Source organism: Carassius carassius, chromosome 34 (genome assembly GCF_963082965.1).
Source record: "Carassius carassius chromosome 34, fCarCar2.1, whole genome shotgun sequence".
NCBI lineage: Eukaryota > Metazoa > Chordata > Actinopteri > Cypriniformes > Cyprinidae > Carassius > Carassius carassius.
In genome coordinates, this window is record NC_081788.1 from 18,356,311 (window position 1) to 18,373,299 (window position 16,989).

The 16,989-nt window shown below is 36.6% G+C and overlaps 3 protein-coding genes and 1 non-coding gene across 6 annotated transcripts; 2 read left to right on the forward strand and 2 right to left on the reverse strand.

Moving 5' to 3' along the window:
- Positions 1–1,680: 1,680 nt before the first annotated feature.
- LOC132114604 (endosome/lysosome-associated apoptosis and autophagy regulator 1-like) lies at positions 1,681–14,976 on the reverse strand. 2 transcript variants are annotated; one of them, XM_059522806.1, is made up of 22 exons: positions 14,591–14,976; positions 9,559–9,679; positions 9,242–9,422; positions 8,846–8,993; positions 8,515–8,595; positions 8,311–8,416; positions 8,050–8,199; positions 7,255–7,343; positions 6,985–7,156; positions 6,671–6,799; positions 6,269–6,359; positions 6,010–6,115; positions 5,577–5,711; positions 5,184–5,447; positions 4,107–4,280; positions 3,838–3,988; positions 3,660–3,753; positions 3,412–3,513; positions 2,895–3,021; positions 2,609–2,787; positions 2,113–2,278; positions 1,681–1,963 (listed from the first exon to the last, which is right to left on the reverse strand). In XM_059522806.1, the coding sequence occupies exons 3-22, from the start codon at positions 9,388–9,390 to the stop codon at positions 1,895–1,897; spliced, it is 2,682 nt and encodes an 893-aa protein (XP_059378789.1). In that variant the 5' UTR covers positions 9,391–9,422; positions 9,559–9,679; positions 14,591–14,976; the 3' UTR covers positions 1,681–1,894. The 2 variants fall into 2 exon arrangements, with proteins under 2 accessions (XP_059378789.1, XP_059378788.1); XM_059522805.1 differs by lacking the exon at positions 14,591–14,976 and adding an exon at positions 12,280–12,615.
- On the forward strand, positions 12,901–14,515 carry LOC132114605 (protein CFAP276-like). 2 transcript variants are annotated; one of them, XM_059522807.1, is made up of 5 exons: positions 12,901–13,075; positions 13,204–13,320; positions 13,483–13,598; positions 14,107–14,219; positions 14,323–14,515. In XM_059522807.1, the coding sequence occupies exons 1-5, from the start codon at positions 12,998–13,000 to the stop codon at positions 14,391–14,393; spliced, it is 495 nt and encodes a 164-aa protein (XP_059378790.1). In that variant the 5' UTR covers positions 12,901–12,997; the 3' UTR covers positions 14,394–14,515. The 2 variants fall into 2 exon arrangements, with proteins under 2 accessions (XP_059378790.1, XP_059378791.1); XM_059522808.1 differs by having other exon boundaries at positions 12,923–13,061.
- Positions 14,606–14,985, reverse strand: LOC132115530 (small Cajal body-specific RNA 2). Its single transcript, XR_009425512.1, has one exon. It is a non-coding gene; the product is annotated as a small Cajal body-specific RNA 2 (non-coding RNA).
- A 279-nt stretch (positions 14,986–15,264) lies between these two features.
- Positions 15,265–16,921, forward strand: LOC132114606 (protein FAM107B-like). Its single transcript, XM_059522809.1, has 5 exons — positions 15,265–15,469; positions 15,871–15,898; positions 16,087–16,231; positions 16,381–16,525; positions 16,725–16,921. The coding sequence occupies exons 1-5, from the start codon at positions 15,422–15,424 to the stop codon at positions 16,821–16,823; spliced, it is 465 nt and encodes a 154-aa protein (XP_059378792.1). The 5' UTR covers positions 15,265–15,421; the 3' UTR covers positions 16,824–16,921.
- Positions 16,922–16,989: the final 68 nt, after the last annotated feature.

Genomic DNA, 16,989 nt, shown 5'->3' on the forward strand with positions numbered 1-16,989 from the left:
TGCCCCCTTCATTGCTGCATTCAAATCCAGGTTAAAAACTCATTTTTATTTCTTGGCCTTTCTTGTTCCCTAACCTGGTACTTCTGTTTGTTTTCTGTATTTCTGTGTTGTGTGCCCTGATATTGAAGGCTTTATTCATATTTTATATAATTATGATTATTGATTTTGATTATTGATTATTTTTATTTTTTATTGTCTTTTTAGTTATTCATTGTACAGCACTTTGGTCAGTTTTGCGCTGTATGTAAATGTGCGTTATAAATTAAAATTACTTACAAGAAAAATGAATGCTCCTGAGCTAAATTTCAGCTGTCCCATATCGAATCATTGGAATCATTTTAGTTTTTTATTTGTAATAAAGTAGCAAAGATGTTAACAACCTGTTTGTTTGTTTGTTTTTTGCTTTACAATTCTTGTGTATGGACTGTAGACTGTTGCGGGGAAAAAAACTAATTTAAAGCAGTTTAACAAAAGGCCGCAACAAAACAAAATGTGAAAAATATTAAGGGGTATGAATACATTTGCAAGGCACATAAATACATCTTATATATGAAAGGAAAACAAAAAAAAACCCTTCTCTCATCTAAAAGCAAAAGAATCACTTTAGATATAAGTTTTTATGCATCCATATTGCTTTCTACATTAAATAATTATTAGTAATTACTGTGCAGTACACTGATCAGGTCTTCTTCCACACTGGCCTTTATTTTGCATAAATGCTTAATGGTTTTGAGCTTGCCATGCATTCTCTGGAAGTCACTTGACCTCTGCTTAAACCTCTCTTCTAAAGCATCAACCTTTTCCATGTATTCAGCCAGTCAATTGAAAATGATTGAAGGGTGAAACTCAAGTTTTGCATGATAACAGCTTCTTGAAATTGAATGAAAGCGCTTACACAGACACAGCAAGATAAATTATTTTTAATAGCAAATAGAAGCTATACATTTGCGTTTTTATTCTTGTCCTTATTGATATTATTTTTTGTTGTAGTTTGGTATAATCATAGTTCATCTCAATATTTAATAAACAATAGACACATTAGCTTTATCAAGTAGGCTATATTATTTAAGACACCCATTACAAACAAGATGGCATTTCCTAATATACAAATAACATAACAAAAAAGGGTCCGCAAAACATAAATGCTAGTATGCAATTTGAATGGTTTATAAAAAAAACAACATATATATATATATATATATATATATATATATATATATATATATATATATATATATATATATATATATATATATATATATATATATATATATATATATATATATATATATATATATATATATATATATATATTGCAAGCACTTGCAGGTGTAGCTGTCATAAAAACACCACACTGGCCCAAATGAAGAATGAAGAGGGGGGAAAAAAACAAACATATTTGATATATATAACAAAATGGCATGTCAAACAAATGCAATGTAAATTTTCCAGCATTATCTTTCACAAGCATATGTGTTTGGTATTAAAAAAAAAATTGTGTAGGCCAATATAAACAAAATAATATGTATTATTTTAGGTGTGTGTGTGTGTGTGTGTGTGTGTGTGTGTGTGTGTATACGTATGCGTACACGTACACACACACACACACACACACACACACACACACACACACACACACACACACACACACACACACATCATAATTTTCTTTAATCTTCTTATGCCACTCTTGCCTCCGGTCTGCTGAATACAGAGGAGATGCAATTGAAACAATCAGAGGTTTATGAGGAGACTTGAAAAAGGCAGACTTATTTTTCAATAATTTTTCTCTTTGGGAATAAAAGTATCGATGTTATATTGTCAAATATAGTGCTGAGGATGTCTTCTGACAGGCCAAACATTTCTCGATGGCTCTCCCCATCTCTGAGAAGATCTAGTTCATCTCCATCTCTAGTGCAGCTGATGATTTTAGAGGAACAGAATCAAAGCCATCTGACGTTCTCTGTAAAATAACAGAACTTTATCAAGAAATGCCTGTTAACGCTAATATTATTGAAACATTAAAAACATGTATAGTGTCCATCACATCAAGAGTATAGCCATAGAGTTTATAGTACTTCCAAGCTGAAGTCTGTCTCGTGACCTCCTTACCTCCCTGGAAAAGGACTTGATCTTAGTGAAGAAAGACTTCTTGGAGAGGTAGATGAGGTCATCCTCTGCATCTTCTCCTTCCATGATGGCACAGCTATCTGCAGCTGGAAGTTCACACTCCTTATCTCCTGCAGTCATCATTAGCTTTGAGTACTTATACTGCAGCCTAAAGAGACGGCATGAATACACTTATACATTAAATTTATGCATTTAGCAGATGCTTTTATCCAAAGCAACTTACAATGCATTTTTTTTACCAGTATATGCATTCCCTGGGAATTGAACCCACAACCTTTTGCGCTGTTAACACAATGCTCTACCACTGAGCCACAGGCCTTCATTTATCACCTATATATCCCTCTATATCCACCTTTGTGGCAGCATGAAGTTGTATGTTGTTCTTTTTGTCTAATTTCCTTGATTCACAAAGTCAGTGTTGTACAGTACAGTTATCTACTATGATTTTTAAATATCACTTTCAGTAATGAACTCTCACTTGCGTGTCCTTTTCCAGAAGTAGCAGCTGATGGTAATGAGCAATATTGCGGCAACAGTTCCGATTGAGACACCAAACTTCAGCCAGAAGTCTAGTGTCACACAGGCACTGATCTTTTGAGGAGGCAGTGACACCCCACCTGTACACCCCAGAGGTTGCTGCCACACATAAGTAGTCCTCTGAGAAACATAAACACATTTAGCTAATAAATGGTCAAATAAAAGTATTAGGAAAACAGTCTCATTCAGAATCTGCGTGGTTTGTCCTTTTTTGAGTTGACATATACCTGAATTCCTTGGATACAAGCGCTCACTATCTCCTTAATGTTCCTCTCAGAGCAGAGAGGACAGGCATACTCGGAGCGCCACAGGAAATGGAAGGAGCAGCCATCACAGGTGCCCTCGGAGCAGTTACTATACCAAACCCACACACACACACGAAAAACAACCAATAAATACCGATATTAGAGATAGATAGACAGACAGACAGACAGACAGATAGATTGTATAGTGGTTATTGTGATTTAAAATGTAATTTAAAACAATACTGATGATGCAGAGATGACTTCAGGTGGAGCAGCAATTACTGTAAATTGAGCTGCTCTGAGACACTTAAAACACTTGATCATGTGCTGCTCACGTTTAAAATAACAGTCCTATGCTGAAAAAACACAGCACATATATTTATTGAATTAAATTACAGCCTTTGGGATTTGATAATCACAATAAGCCATATCGAGATTTTGGTTTTGTGTTGATTCACTGCACAGACCTACCCATGGGAAAAGCAATTGTCATATTTACCTTGGAAGCGAAACATGGTTCTTCAGTGTTACAGTGGGATCACATCGGAGCCTAATGGAGGTAGATCTTCCATTTTTACATGCTTGTGTAGTTTCTCTAGATCTGTTGACACCATAATGGGAAGACCATCACAAGTCTGAACTAAATCACCTACAGACTTTAATTTGAGGTCAACAAAAAGTGTTTGTGAAAATAATAAAAGCATTAGAATAAACTAAACACAGATCATTGTAAGCAAGTACATTCACCTGTAGTAGAATATGACATCAGGCAACTCTGATTCAACAGGAAAGTTGCCATCCAATGATGAGATGTCATCAAATTTAAAGTCAGTAGTCACTCCTGAGTATAAACATTTTCCATTTGATGAATCCACAGGACCCACTATGTATTTGATAGAGATTTCAAAGCATTGGTAGCACTCACCGATTAAACTATCTCCAATACTGAAGGGCTGGGAGGACACAACAGTCTGACCCCTGACCTCAGAAGGCACTACAGTAGACTGACAGATGTAGCCTTTTACATCCCTCTTGCTTTCAGTCACATTTTCCAAACAGGATGCAAGAGCCCTGTTCTAAATGGGAGAAAGACACACTTTAATGCTTGATTCTGAGTTTTTACGACTAAGACTTCACGACATACACACTTTAGTCTTTCATAAAAACTGAATGTGTTCTAATTTATGCTCTTACTTCTGTCCCACACAGCGCCACACTGAAATGGTGGAAATACTGCAGCCCTTTACTGGTGAAGCGTGGGATGCCCTGGAAGCCTGTGACATTTGCCAGCGGAGAGAAATCATAATTCAGCATTTCTCCTTTATGATGCAGTGCTAATGTACAGTCACTCATGCATGCAGAACGGCCCTGTGAACAGAGAGGACAAGCATATGTAACAGAAGTGAATAGATATATAAAATAGTTCAAAAACAGTGAAAATCACTATACAGAAAGTTACTGAAAATATGAGTAAACACTAGCAACATATACTAATAAATATATTTAATCATTATAAAAAAATAAGGATATTCTTTATTTTAATATATTCTTTACAATTTAAGAATTGTAAATTATTTATATATGCTATATTATTTTATAAATATAATTATAATTTTGAATCTTTATTAATCATAGTAAATATAATTGAGGGAACAAAAATAAATTTTTCAATATGACTAGGATTTTAATGCGAGCAGAAAAAATTACAGTGTATGAATAAGATGCATTGCAATGATATGATTATGCTAGGGGTGTTATTATAGTAATATTCTGCACCTTTTTTTTAGGGTGCAGAATATTACTTCTCTTTACCAGAACTGCCCGATGAATTATTATTTATTCTTGGGGCTTAGCACCCTAATACATTTTTAAATAAATCAAAATAGTAAATGAATGTTTGTATATTCTACTACACCAGTGCATTCAAAATTCATTTATTGCAATTTTTTTGATTAATTTCCTGAAAACTATACAGTTACAAGGTAACAATGTAAACCGAGGACAATTTATTTAGCTCAGGAGTTAGTCTGTTATATGTTTTCAAGATTGCTGAAAAGTTTTATTGTTACCTCATCAGCTCTTTAAATCAATGGTTACTGAAGCCTGTTGACTGACAACAGTCCCATCTACTGGCCAGAACAGGTACTAAGCTTGCTGTTTCAACAAAGGCTTTAAAACTGCAATGAGCTCAAAGAACACTTTGTGGAATGGAAAAGAGCAAATGGTCTAGAGACGAGTTTTGAATTTCATGAATTTCATTTGAATGCTTACTTTATTACTGTAGGTATTGGGTCCGCAAGGTATACAGGCTTGCTTTCCGATTGGCTGCTCGGGCCTGATGATGGTATTTGAGGGACAGCTTTCACACACTCCAGTGCCATTCAGCATGTAGTGCCCTTGAGGGCAGGGCACGCAGCCTGAGTCAGAGTCAACGGCAGCCAGAGCACACTGACGACACTCTGAAGCCACACCCCCAATCACATTAGTGAGGTGAACAGAGTAGATCTTAGCATAGTCAGAGCTGTATTCATTTTTCTGTAAGACAAACACACAGCCTCATGTCCAGCTTCTTTAGCCATAGAGTCTAAAACCTCAGTAAACAGTAAAAAAGTAAAAAGTAAAAACCAAACAGGAAAGAAGTAAGAGATTGAGGTTTAATCTTACCATACTGAAGATCCCAGTGCGCTGAAAAGCCCAGGTGAAACTAACAGTGTTGTTGCTTTTAATAAGATAAGAGTAGGATTGCTTCCCCATAGTGCCAGGCCAACTCTCCACAATATTACTCCATTCATTTTTCCCCTGCAGAGAAATGTCAACAAATCTTAGACATTAATACTATGCAAAATAAGGCAAAACCATTATAATGATTGTACCACTTAAAGGTATGGGGCAAGTAAGATTTAAAAAATATATACTTTCATTCATTTGTCAATGATGTATTAAATTGATCAGAATTGACAGTAAAGATTTCTATTTTAAATAAATGTTGTTTTCGCTATTGATAATAATAATAACAACAACAATAACAATATGTTATTATCAATAATAATAAAATGTCATCTATGTATACAATGATATAAAAAAAGGCCGAACTCACTGCCAGGAAATACAGTTTACAATCGGCTGTACACTTTGTTTCAAACACAAATGTTATTCTGGAAAGCTGAACTCTCTCATTGTCTTCACTCAGGGAATGAGGCAGGCTGGAAAAAGGAAAAAGTAGATTATATTGAGTACATTTTTAGCCCATGGTTATGTCTCTTGTATTAGCGTTAATGTTGATGAGGTCTTCATTTGAGGTATTGAGACCATTAATACCATGCAGTTGCTGTTTGTTAACATGTGTGTGTGCTCACCTGTATCCAGGTACTGTGAGCGTCAGCATCATGTAGTCAGAGTCCTGATTGCTTGGTGTGGTGTAGATGTACTCACCCGCAACCTCCCAGCCTGTTACAACAAAAACCCCATAACTCATAAGCATATGATAGAAATGACTCTGTCTATAAAAGCTTCAGCATTTATAGCACTTAAAATTACGTATTAAAGGCCCGTTTCATGACAGTGAAAACAGTGGTATACAGATAGGTGAATTGTGTGAAAAATACTGTTTTTTTACACGCGAAACATGAACACATGGTATATTGCACACTGTAAACACAATCAAATCTTCAAAAAAAGCATGAAAAACGGGACCTTTAAATTATATAAAATTTACATAAAATTGTGTGGAGCGCTACTGATGAGATATTTAGGCCTACCTGTCATCCTCTCAGTGCTGCTGTATTCTGAGCTGAAGACTGAACTCCTCATATTGCTGGGCATTTTGTTCCACCATTTATATTCAAAACCCACGTCTGGTTCTGTTCCAGCAGGACACTCTGAACATTCTGAACACATGTAACATGATCATTTCTAATAGTGAGTTCTGTTATTGATGCCATACAAGTATATACTAAAACATACATTTAGTGTTATATACACACGTAGTGTTGTCATCCAGAGATATAACAGAGATGCATATGCTGTCACAGTTAAATCTTTTAATTGTTGTCTGTTGGCTTTGTCTCTCTACCTGTCCCATTGGAATAGAAGCCATGTGGGCAGGGTTCACAGGTGTTGCTGGAGAAGAATCCTGGATTGCATGGAGGGCAGGCCATCATCTCCCCTGAGACCGGAAGCTGCACTGCCCCCTCCACAGTCTCACTGCAGATTTTTGGCTCGATCCACTTATACATCAGTTGCGTCTAAAGAAAGACAGAAAGATAAAACAGTTGTTAAATCAAATCAAAATAAATAAATAAATAAAAATTCTCTCTAGATGTGTTGGATTTTTTTGTGGTACCTGACCACTGGAGTCACATGGTGTGTGAGTATAGAAGTAATCAGTTGTTGTGCAGGGCAGTCGCTGTAGACAGCTTCCAGATCCAATTCCTGGAGTGACACACACACAGGAGAGAGGAAAACGCCCGTGGCATTAGGAAAAACACACACACACTCATTTAGATAAAGTGATAAAACACAGTAGGCAAATTCCATAGAGTACAGGCCCTGGGGCGTGCAGGTCATTTACATGAACATTTACTTTCATGTGCTTCCATTTAAATGCTTGATCACATCTATGCAGATTTAACGTTCAAAGCCCTTTACAAGGCATGTGTTGAGTGACCACCAGTCATTAAAAATAGCTATGCTTAAATGCATTGTGAAACATTTTACAGTATATTCAATTCAATACAAGTTTATTTGTATAGCGTTTTTCACGATGTAAATCGTTGCAAAGCAGCTTTACAGAAAATTAAAGTTTCTACATTATATATGTATGACTGAGATATTTGTTAGTTTAACCATAAAATCATTCAATTATTATATCAACAATTCAATATCTTTCAATATCTATATATACACAAACATACATACAGACGTTTATTTATTTATTGACAAGCTTCAGGATGATTTATGCACCTATAAAAATATTCTAATATTTCACTTACACAAAACATCCTGTAAACACTCACTTTCTAAGAACAGAGGGAGAATAACAACTATGAGCAGTAATGAATGTGAAATTATGACAATAGCAGCCGATGACTGGCTTGAATTAACATTAACATTGCTTTAAAAATGCTGAGACACACACCTGAATATTTGTCTGCTTCACAGGGTTGGCACGCAGTGGCTCCCTTATTAGAGTAAGAATTAGCAGAGCATGGGATACAGCGGGCAGCCCCTGGTTTATCACTATAGGTACCAGGCTTACAGTGAAAGCATTCAGATGTATACGAGACACCTGAAAATAAGGTCAAGTTTTATTCCTTAAGTACTTTTTTTCATGCATTTTAAAAGTAATCCATGCCATCCTTTTTAAGGTAGTGCACAAATAATTGTGATGGATAAACACCTGAGATGGCAATGTTCTTCAGTAGAACTGGTTTGGCAGTGTTTGAAGCCATAGAGAAACCTGTTGTTCTCCAGTACAAGACATTGTTACCACTATTCAGCTGTACCTGGTTAGATAGCAGGAAGAAAAAGTTTTGAGGCCTGAGGCTTCTACATTTGCTCAACACACACTCACACACATACACATACACACACACAGACTTACATAATGATAATCCCAGTCACTTTCCGATATCTTCATCCAACGACGTTGAGATTCTGTAGACTGACACTGGTCATTCTGAACCTATTAGCACATGAATATCATATCCCATCTCATGCAGTGTCTAACATTATCAAGGGAATACCACAAGAAACACATCAGTGGTGGTAATAAAACTCAATTTATAATTTTTATATTGCCTATTATATGTTATTTATATATTAAATATGAAAATGCATTATATACAAATGCAGTTTAATTAACCATATATTTTTTAAACTCTGTATAGCTGTATATTTGGGAGAAATGTAACTGGCGAAGCCCCAGTACTTACATAAAACTCAAAAAACATGCGATTGTCAGGATAGAAGTACTGGAAGGACACAGATCCAGGCTTCTTTAGACTCACAGCATAGGAAAGAGTTGAAGTGCACTCATCTGTGTTAGAGGCAATATAATCACCTTTTGGGATCCATGTTGAGCTGAACACATGCAATGGGTCCCCATTAAAGCAAATTTCCACAAATGTCTATGCTTCAGTTTCATTTTAATTCCAGATAATTCAAGGTCCTGACTTGTCAAGCACTTTTATATAAACATTCAGGGCATTCAATTACAGTTAAGTGAATGTTGAATGGCTCAACCATCCACTTGATCCTGAATTTTAAGCACTAACACCAATTTGCATAGCTCAAATTTTTCATATACTGTATATATACGATTCACTCACTTGGAGCAATTTGTGTGAGTGTATCCAAAGTTAATACTAATGCCATGGCTTATAAAGTCAGTGGGCAAAGTGTCCCACTCATCAAAAGCAACACCCGTCCCAAGAGAATAGGTCCCTGCGACGCACTTCTGACACTCTTGAGTCCTCATGTCCAGAAATTCGCCATCATTACAGCTAAACGCTGACAAAAGGAAAAAAACAAAGATTAAAGTATCTTTCTAGATTTGAAAACCTTTACCTGATGCCATAGCATGCTAGAGACCAGTCTATTATTTTCTGTGTCTGGTAGTGGTAGTGTGTGTGTTGCAGATACTTACTGCAATGGGTGCCTTTGACTGGATCAGGTAAACCAGTGCAGGTCTCAGGCTTGTTGGGTATCGCCACTCTCCATCGAGAGCCCAAAACATCACAGTCTGTGTACTCAAAATGGTAATCAGACTGCAAAATAATGAAACATACAACAACAACTGCATTGAAATGTCTTTCACGCTCATTCATTTGGAAAATAAGACAAAACTAGGAGCACTGTAAAATTTTGTTTTGTGCAGAGTACATTTGTTGGCATAATTGGAGATATCAACCACATCAACCTCATAACATTAAGTCATCCAATTATTGTTGGGAAAAAAATCAGATTCATATATTAAAAAAAATGTGGTTTGTTTAGTGGGAAGTGGCTTGCCCACTTCAGGTTGGTGGAGAGTTCCTGCCTCAAGTGGAGGAGTTTAAGTATCTTGGGGTCTTTTTCACGAGTGAGGGAAGGATGGAACGGGAGATTGACAGACGGATCGGTGCAGCTTCTGCAGTAATGCGGTCGATGTACCGGTCTGTCGTGGTGAAGAAAGAGCTGAGCTGCAAGGCGAAGTTCTCGATTTACCGGTCAATCTACGTTCCTACTCTCACCTATGGTCATGAGCTTTGGGTCATGACCGAAAGGACAAGGTCCCGGATACAGGCGGCCGAAATGAGCTTTCTCCGCAGGGTGGCTCCTCCACATAGAGAGGGGTCAGTTGAGGTGGCTCGGGCATCTGTTCCGGATACCTCCTGGACGCCTTCCCGGGAAGGTGTTCCGGGCGCGTCCCACTGGGAGGAGACCCCGGGGAAGACCTAGGACACGCTGGAGAGACTATGTCTCCCGGCTGGCCTGGGAATGCCTCTGTCCCCCCAGAAGAGCTGGAGGAAGTGTCTAGGGAGAGGGAAGTCTGGGGTTCTCTGCTTAGACTGCTACCCCCACGACCCGGCCCCGGATAAGCGGAAGAAGATGGATGGATGGATGGTTTGTTTAATTATTTCATATTATGTAATTTATATTATCATAAAGCTTCCGCTAAGAAAAAAGCCTTTCATTACAATACTATGTCACAGAAATATTAAAACTGCAGTTGTCCTAAGTCTGTCTTTAAGTGTAAAGTAATTTTCACTACAGTTGAGAGCCGAGATACAAGACTTGTCACTTTGTGCTTTACAGACATAATACTAAAATCTAGTCAACATCTTGTTTATAATGTTCCTCTGGATTACATCAACTTTTAAAATACTGTGTCAGATCAATATTTGCACAGTGGACGGTTCCACCCATGGAGATCAACTTCAAGGAAGTCTCCGTCGCCTTGTCTAAATGAACAGTCTTTAGCAGGTATTATTTACACACCATGCAAAGTAGGAGAGCCCGATAAAATTAAATCTTGAGTATATATTAACATATTAACATCTCCAAACATCCTGTTCATCAGTTTATCCTAATTTAACCAAGGACATAACAACCAGTAACAAAATACTTAAATGCTTAAAATTGTGGTTTAAATGAAACAGTTATTTAAACTCAATGTGGTTTGTATATGTTGACAGCTAACTATCCCAAAGAACAGGCAGCTGGCAAGAAACAAGAACCTAAATAACCCTGACTGAATGACACCTGAGGTACTAGCAGAAACTTCACTTTCACAGAGCAAAACAGAATGACCCATGTGGAAGGATAGAAGATTAATAGTTAAGACCTCAACAGGACTAGTGGTCGTGCTTCTTATAAGTGCTTTGTGTTAGTGCTGTGAGAGTTACGTTCAGAAAGAAAGAAAGAAAGAAAGAAAGAAAGAAAGAGTTGTTCTGAGCAAGCAGTCAACATCACAATACCTACATCCATATAAATGATGAAACCAAGGCAACAGAACAGACTGACATTTGTTTCTATGGTGTCTCTTAGGGGTCAGATTAACAGATGAATCTCTTCCACAGAAAACATGAGTTGTTTATTCCCCCCTCAAGGTCAATTTTCACTTTGTCTATTTTCAGTTATATTTGCAATAATATAATATAAATATATATAGCTTTTGTGTCAAAAGAATTAAAGACAGGTATATCAGTTCAGGTACACCAACAGCAATGCAGCAGATGCCCCTTTCACACAGCTATAGGGCAAACAGACAAGCTTCTCTGGACATGAGTGTGTCCCCCTCCCCCATTTCCATGATTATGATCACTCTTATTCAAACAATTAATTTCTTGAGGGAAAAGAGGAAAGAGAGCTAAAACATATATTTTAATCAAAATCAGCATATATCTTAAACAGAAAGGAAACAAGACAATGAATGCTGATGTGAGCTTTTTATTAACTAAGAAGAAAATCAAGCCCACATCCCTTGTTTGCTTTACTAACTGAATTGAGCTCTCACTCAGACTTCTTCTTCTTTCATTCGTTACTGGATGGTTTCAAATTTTGTAAAGTGGCATCATGTGATACACAGGCTTCACAGTGTGAAGTCTGATGATGTGTGTACAATATGATCTCAGCATGTAATCAAAAGTGTCTTTCAAGTGAGGAGAGTTGGGTGTTTATAATGATCAATATACCCTTAGCAGCAGCATTAAATCACAAATATGCTATTCTGTTAATGTGGGTTCAGCCAGCACACCTGGTAGCCTACTTACGGCAGTCGGAGATAAACAGCACACAATTATTAGTGCAATTCACAATAAATTGCATTATTTTAAAAGACTGTCGTGGTACCTCACATATAATGAACAGTAAAGCAGCACCCTACCTCTTTGCAACTGGGTAATTCCGTTGCCTTCGTTAAAAGTAAGTGAAGCAAAAAAATGACAACAGTGAAAAGCACATGGCTTAAAAACATTTCTGTTTCCAAAAGATATGTTCCCCACAGGCAATGCGTGTGACAGTAACAGACGTGCTGTTAATATTGCTGCGCTTTTATCCAGACAATGTTTGCACACGTTAAGCGTGTAATGCGCTCAGCTCTCCTATTGGTCAGTCTCTTTGGGATGGAGTTCCTACTGCAAACTTGTCTTGTATTGCCACATGTCAAGACATCAATATTCGTTAAGACTCCAATTAAATAAAATAAAATAAAATAAAGACACACACACAAACATTAAGAATATGGCGGAGTAAAAAAACACGAAAGTAATATGATGTCTAATGTAGCCTACATTTGGGAAACTCATTTTAATGCTTATCAGCAAAATATGGGGAAACTAAAACGTTTTGTTGTAAAAAAAAAAAAAAAAAAACCGGTTAACAGTAACGTAATGATAAGGGTTTACACACTGATCTATATGTTTCTCTATTATAGATCAGTGGGTTTACACCTAAATGAGTTCGTCTGTATGGCGCTGTGTGATGCACCAGACCTGACGCTCGCAGTTGGTCTCTAGGCAACGGTAGGAGGGACAACAAAGAAAAGATCCCAAACCATCAATCGGTTACATTCCACAAGACTCATCTGGATATATTGTGGGAATATGCCTCAAGAACGAGATCCTTTCCCATTCCCGCGATATGAGAACGATTATACATTTAGAGGGAGTGAGGAAACTCAGGTAATTTCAAATTATGAATTCAAAACTTTATAACTGATTACTGTTTCTATTTACAGATTTGCTTCTTGATTATTGCCTACATTTTTATTCACGTTACATATTTCTTACTTTTTACCTTGCTTGATCAGAAACTACCATACGACAAGCCGACCCATATCGCACAAAATGACGAACCCTGGGGGAGACTCCACAACACGACAACACAGGCCAGCTCGCGTCGACAAGTCTTTCATTATGATACTACAGTGAGTTGAGATGACCTCGAAGGAGGATTTGAATTGACTGAATAGGCTACTACTTAAAAATTACCATAGGCAACCTAAAATAAATCAAAACGGAAACATATTATGATTCAAAGCTCTGTGTTTTTTAAATGTACGTTACTGACACTGCTAAAATGTTACAAGGCACCAAAGGACAGTCTGGACATTCATCTAAAATCGACATACGATCATCATCTAGGATTATTTCAGAACAAAAATAAAACCGTGACGCAGAAGGAAACTATTGCATTGGATAATGGGTAAGACCGCTATTAGATAGATAGATAGATAGATAGATAGATAGATAGATAGATAGATAGATAGATATGTGTACTTACGTATGTATGTATATAGAGTTGAATAGTGCCGTCTGAAAATGTTCTTGTAAAATTGGTTAGGACTTTTATCAGGCTCTTTTAGGTTTACTAATTTGACTTTAATGACATAAAGTGAAATAACTGAACATAAATATAGGACTATGAACCTGATAAAAAAAAAATGCTAATTTTAGATGAAAATTTCAGGCGGCATTTATATATTTATATATATATATTTATATATATATATATATATATATATATATATATATATATATATATATATATATATATATATATATATATATATAAACAGTACTTTACATTTTTAAGAATCTATTTTTATTGGTACTTCAATAAAATAAAGACAACTCGAAAAACATGGAGAGTTGTTTAGTTTGAAGCCTCAGTAAGGCTGAAACTTGCAGCCATTTTGATTTTTCCCACACAGGACACTGAAAAACAAAGAATCAGAAGATTCAGTGTGTGAAACTGAAAACAAAGGGATGAGAGTGTGGATCGACACCCAGAAGGCGTCTATATACAGTATTAAAGGGTCCATAGGTGAGATTTAATACTCAGCCCATAAAATAATCATCAAAAAATGCTACAGAATTTAACCAGGGTTTGTGTGTTTTTTGTTTTATTTTGTTTTTTAACTTTTAAGAGTCTCACCATACAGCCTCTACAAACCGAGGTTATTCTCGTAAGCATGATGGCGGCTTTTACTCAACGTAACGCAATGCAAATGGGATATAAAGTGAAGATGAGCACCCATATTCCGTCGGTTGTTAAACAATGGGTATCAGCAACGCCATGTACAAGGACTTGAAAAAAGGAAAATAAAAGAAACGTAGATATGCCGGTGTGGACTCTTCTTTAAAAGAATACAATACGTTTGTCGTGATGCTCACTGACTTCAAGGAGACACTCACTGTTAGAAGTTATGGTTAGATCAGGATCGCCGTTATACTCAGTGAACAAGCAGGCATCACTGGACCGAGATCCAGTACACTGTCTGTTCTAGTATATCTGATCGATTCATCATTTCTTACCACAGTTTCAACTGTGGGTGCCCCGAGTTTAGTGAAAAGCCTCACGATCATCGCTACATAAGCTCACGAGTCGGTTATTATCATCTCTGTATCCGAGCAGGGCAACAACTCGGACCAGATCAAATAAGATCACGGTGTAGATTTTTACAAATTATCTAATTCATTCACTCACACTCACAAAACATAAACATTCACGCACACAAACAACCACTCGCACTCGCATTTACTCCACACACACGAGAAGACATTCACTCAATGACCTCACGTCCTGGTTGACGTCAATAAGTTGCACTTTGGAATCATGGGTAACGTTTAAACAACCCTAAAAATCACACTGCCCTCTTGTGGTTGGTTACGGTACGCGCAATTTTTAATAGTCTCATTTTTTTTAATTATAGTTCTTATAAATTACTTATTCATATTTTAATAAATTAAATACATTTTGTAACTTAGAGACAAAAAATACATAATTTAGACGAGATGTAAAATTGATAGAACAATAACCTGTTGGTTAAAAAAAACACATTGTAACAGACATTTTCTTAGCAAATGTCTGCAGTAATTAGTTAATCTGGCGTCCTACGTGCCTCGTATAAATTTAGGTTAATCTGGAATGATGTAATGAGCTTAAATGTAATGTCCGCAACAATCATCACTGAACATAAGCAGGGCAAACTCTAACCGTTGGCCAGTCTCGACAATAGTCGCACAATGCTGGACCTGAACACAACAAAAAAGCAATCAACTGTGTGCGTGGAGGTGAGTGTTCTTTAAAAAAAGTGTATTCAAGAGTTTATTTGATGAATCCTAAGTGAATGGTTGTTTGTTTGGCATTTCAATCTCTTTCAAAAATAAAGATACACAAATCTAGTTACTTTTCCATCGTTCCTTTTATGAGGAGCGACACTAAAAAGGTGTTTGTTAGTGTATAATTGTTGATATAGATATTGCGTGGACTCGTCTAGGTTCCTCAAATACACGGTAGCCTAAAGTATGACGCTAAAGTGTCTCTTGATCGATATATTTAATATACAAAACTAAATTCAGTAGTTATTTATAGATATAATGGTGTATTTAATATAACTAATAATACGAGTAACTTTAAGATTTTTATTTTGTTTTATCAAGGTGTATTAAATTTTTATTTATTTTTTCTCCAGCACCAAGGATTCAGACATAACGGAAAAGGTATAGGCACTGACTGTGCCCTGAGTTTTATTGACCCTGCATAATGTACAGCACATAATCTCTTATAAACCTGTAGACCTAATTTTATATATCTTACAATTTTCATCTCAAATAAACAAATTTTAAATCCTAACTGAATGTTTGTTGCCATTCAAATAATTCCAAATGTTTCCCCTCTTTCTTTTCAGATAATATTGTGTGTCATCCTCCTGAGTCCCAGGAAAGCACAGACAGTGGATACGAGTTCATTCAGCTCAGGAAACTGAATGGCTCACCCGGCGAGAGTCCCAGTTACCAGAATCTCCACAAGGAACTTCTGCTCTGCCACAAGAGGTGAAGAGTAACACCTAAAAATGTTTACTTCGCAAATTGAGTATGCCAACATAACCCAATACTTTACAATAAAAAGTACACACTTTTTTGTATATGACATCAAACCTGCATTTATCCATACAAACTTACTTTTTTTGTTTGTTTTTCAGAGGCCTGTTGTTGGAGGAGAAACCAGAATTGCAGCGCGTGTTACAGCAAAGGAGGCTTGACCTGCACAGAGAGCAGGAACTTGCCCTCCGACCTCCCTCTGACCTGGAACAAGAGCTCCGTAAGAGACAGCAGAAACTGCAGGAGGTACTGACCATTCTGTCCACTTAATGTTCCTCATTCCTAAAATTGAAGTCAAAACCATTTTGCCAGATGTAGGGCGGTACATTTTGATTGTCTTCAATGAACTGTCAGTGTCTATGCATTTTGTTGAATGGACTAATTATTAATAATAATATTTTTTTCTCTCTCTGTGTAAAGTTCACCATTTTGACATTTTTCACAGTATGAGATTGAGGAACAGAGCCGTATAGAGGATGAGAAAAACGTTCCAGAATTTGTACGAGTGAAAGAGAATCTGCGTCGCTTACGGTTGACAGAATAAAATAACTGAAGGGTCTGTGGATAAGAAATGTGCCTTTTTATTTTTACTGTTTTCATATAAAAAAAAGAATGTTGAAATAAAGTGGCATACAGCTGTAATGTAGTTTAGTAGTGAAGCACTGTATTTAAATGTACTGTAAATGAGTCCAATTAAAGCTATTCAAGTC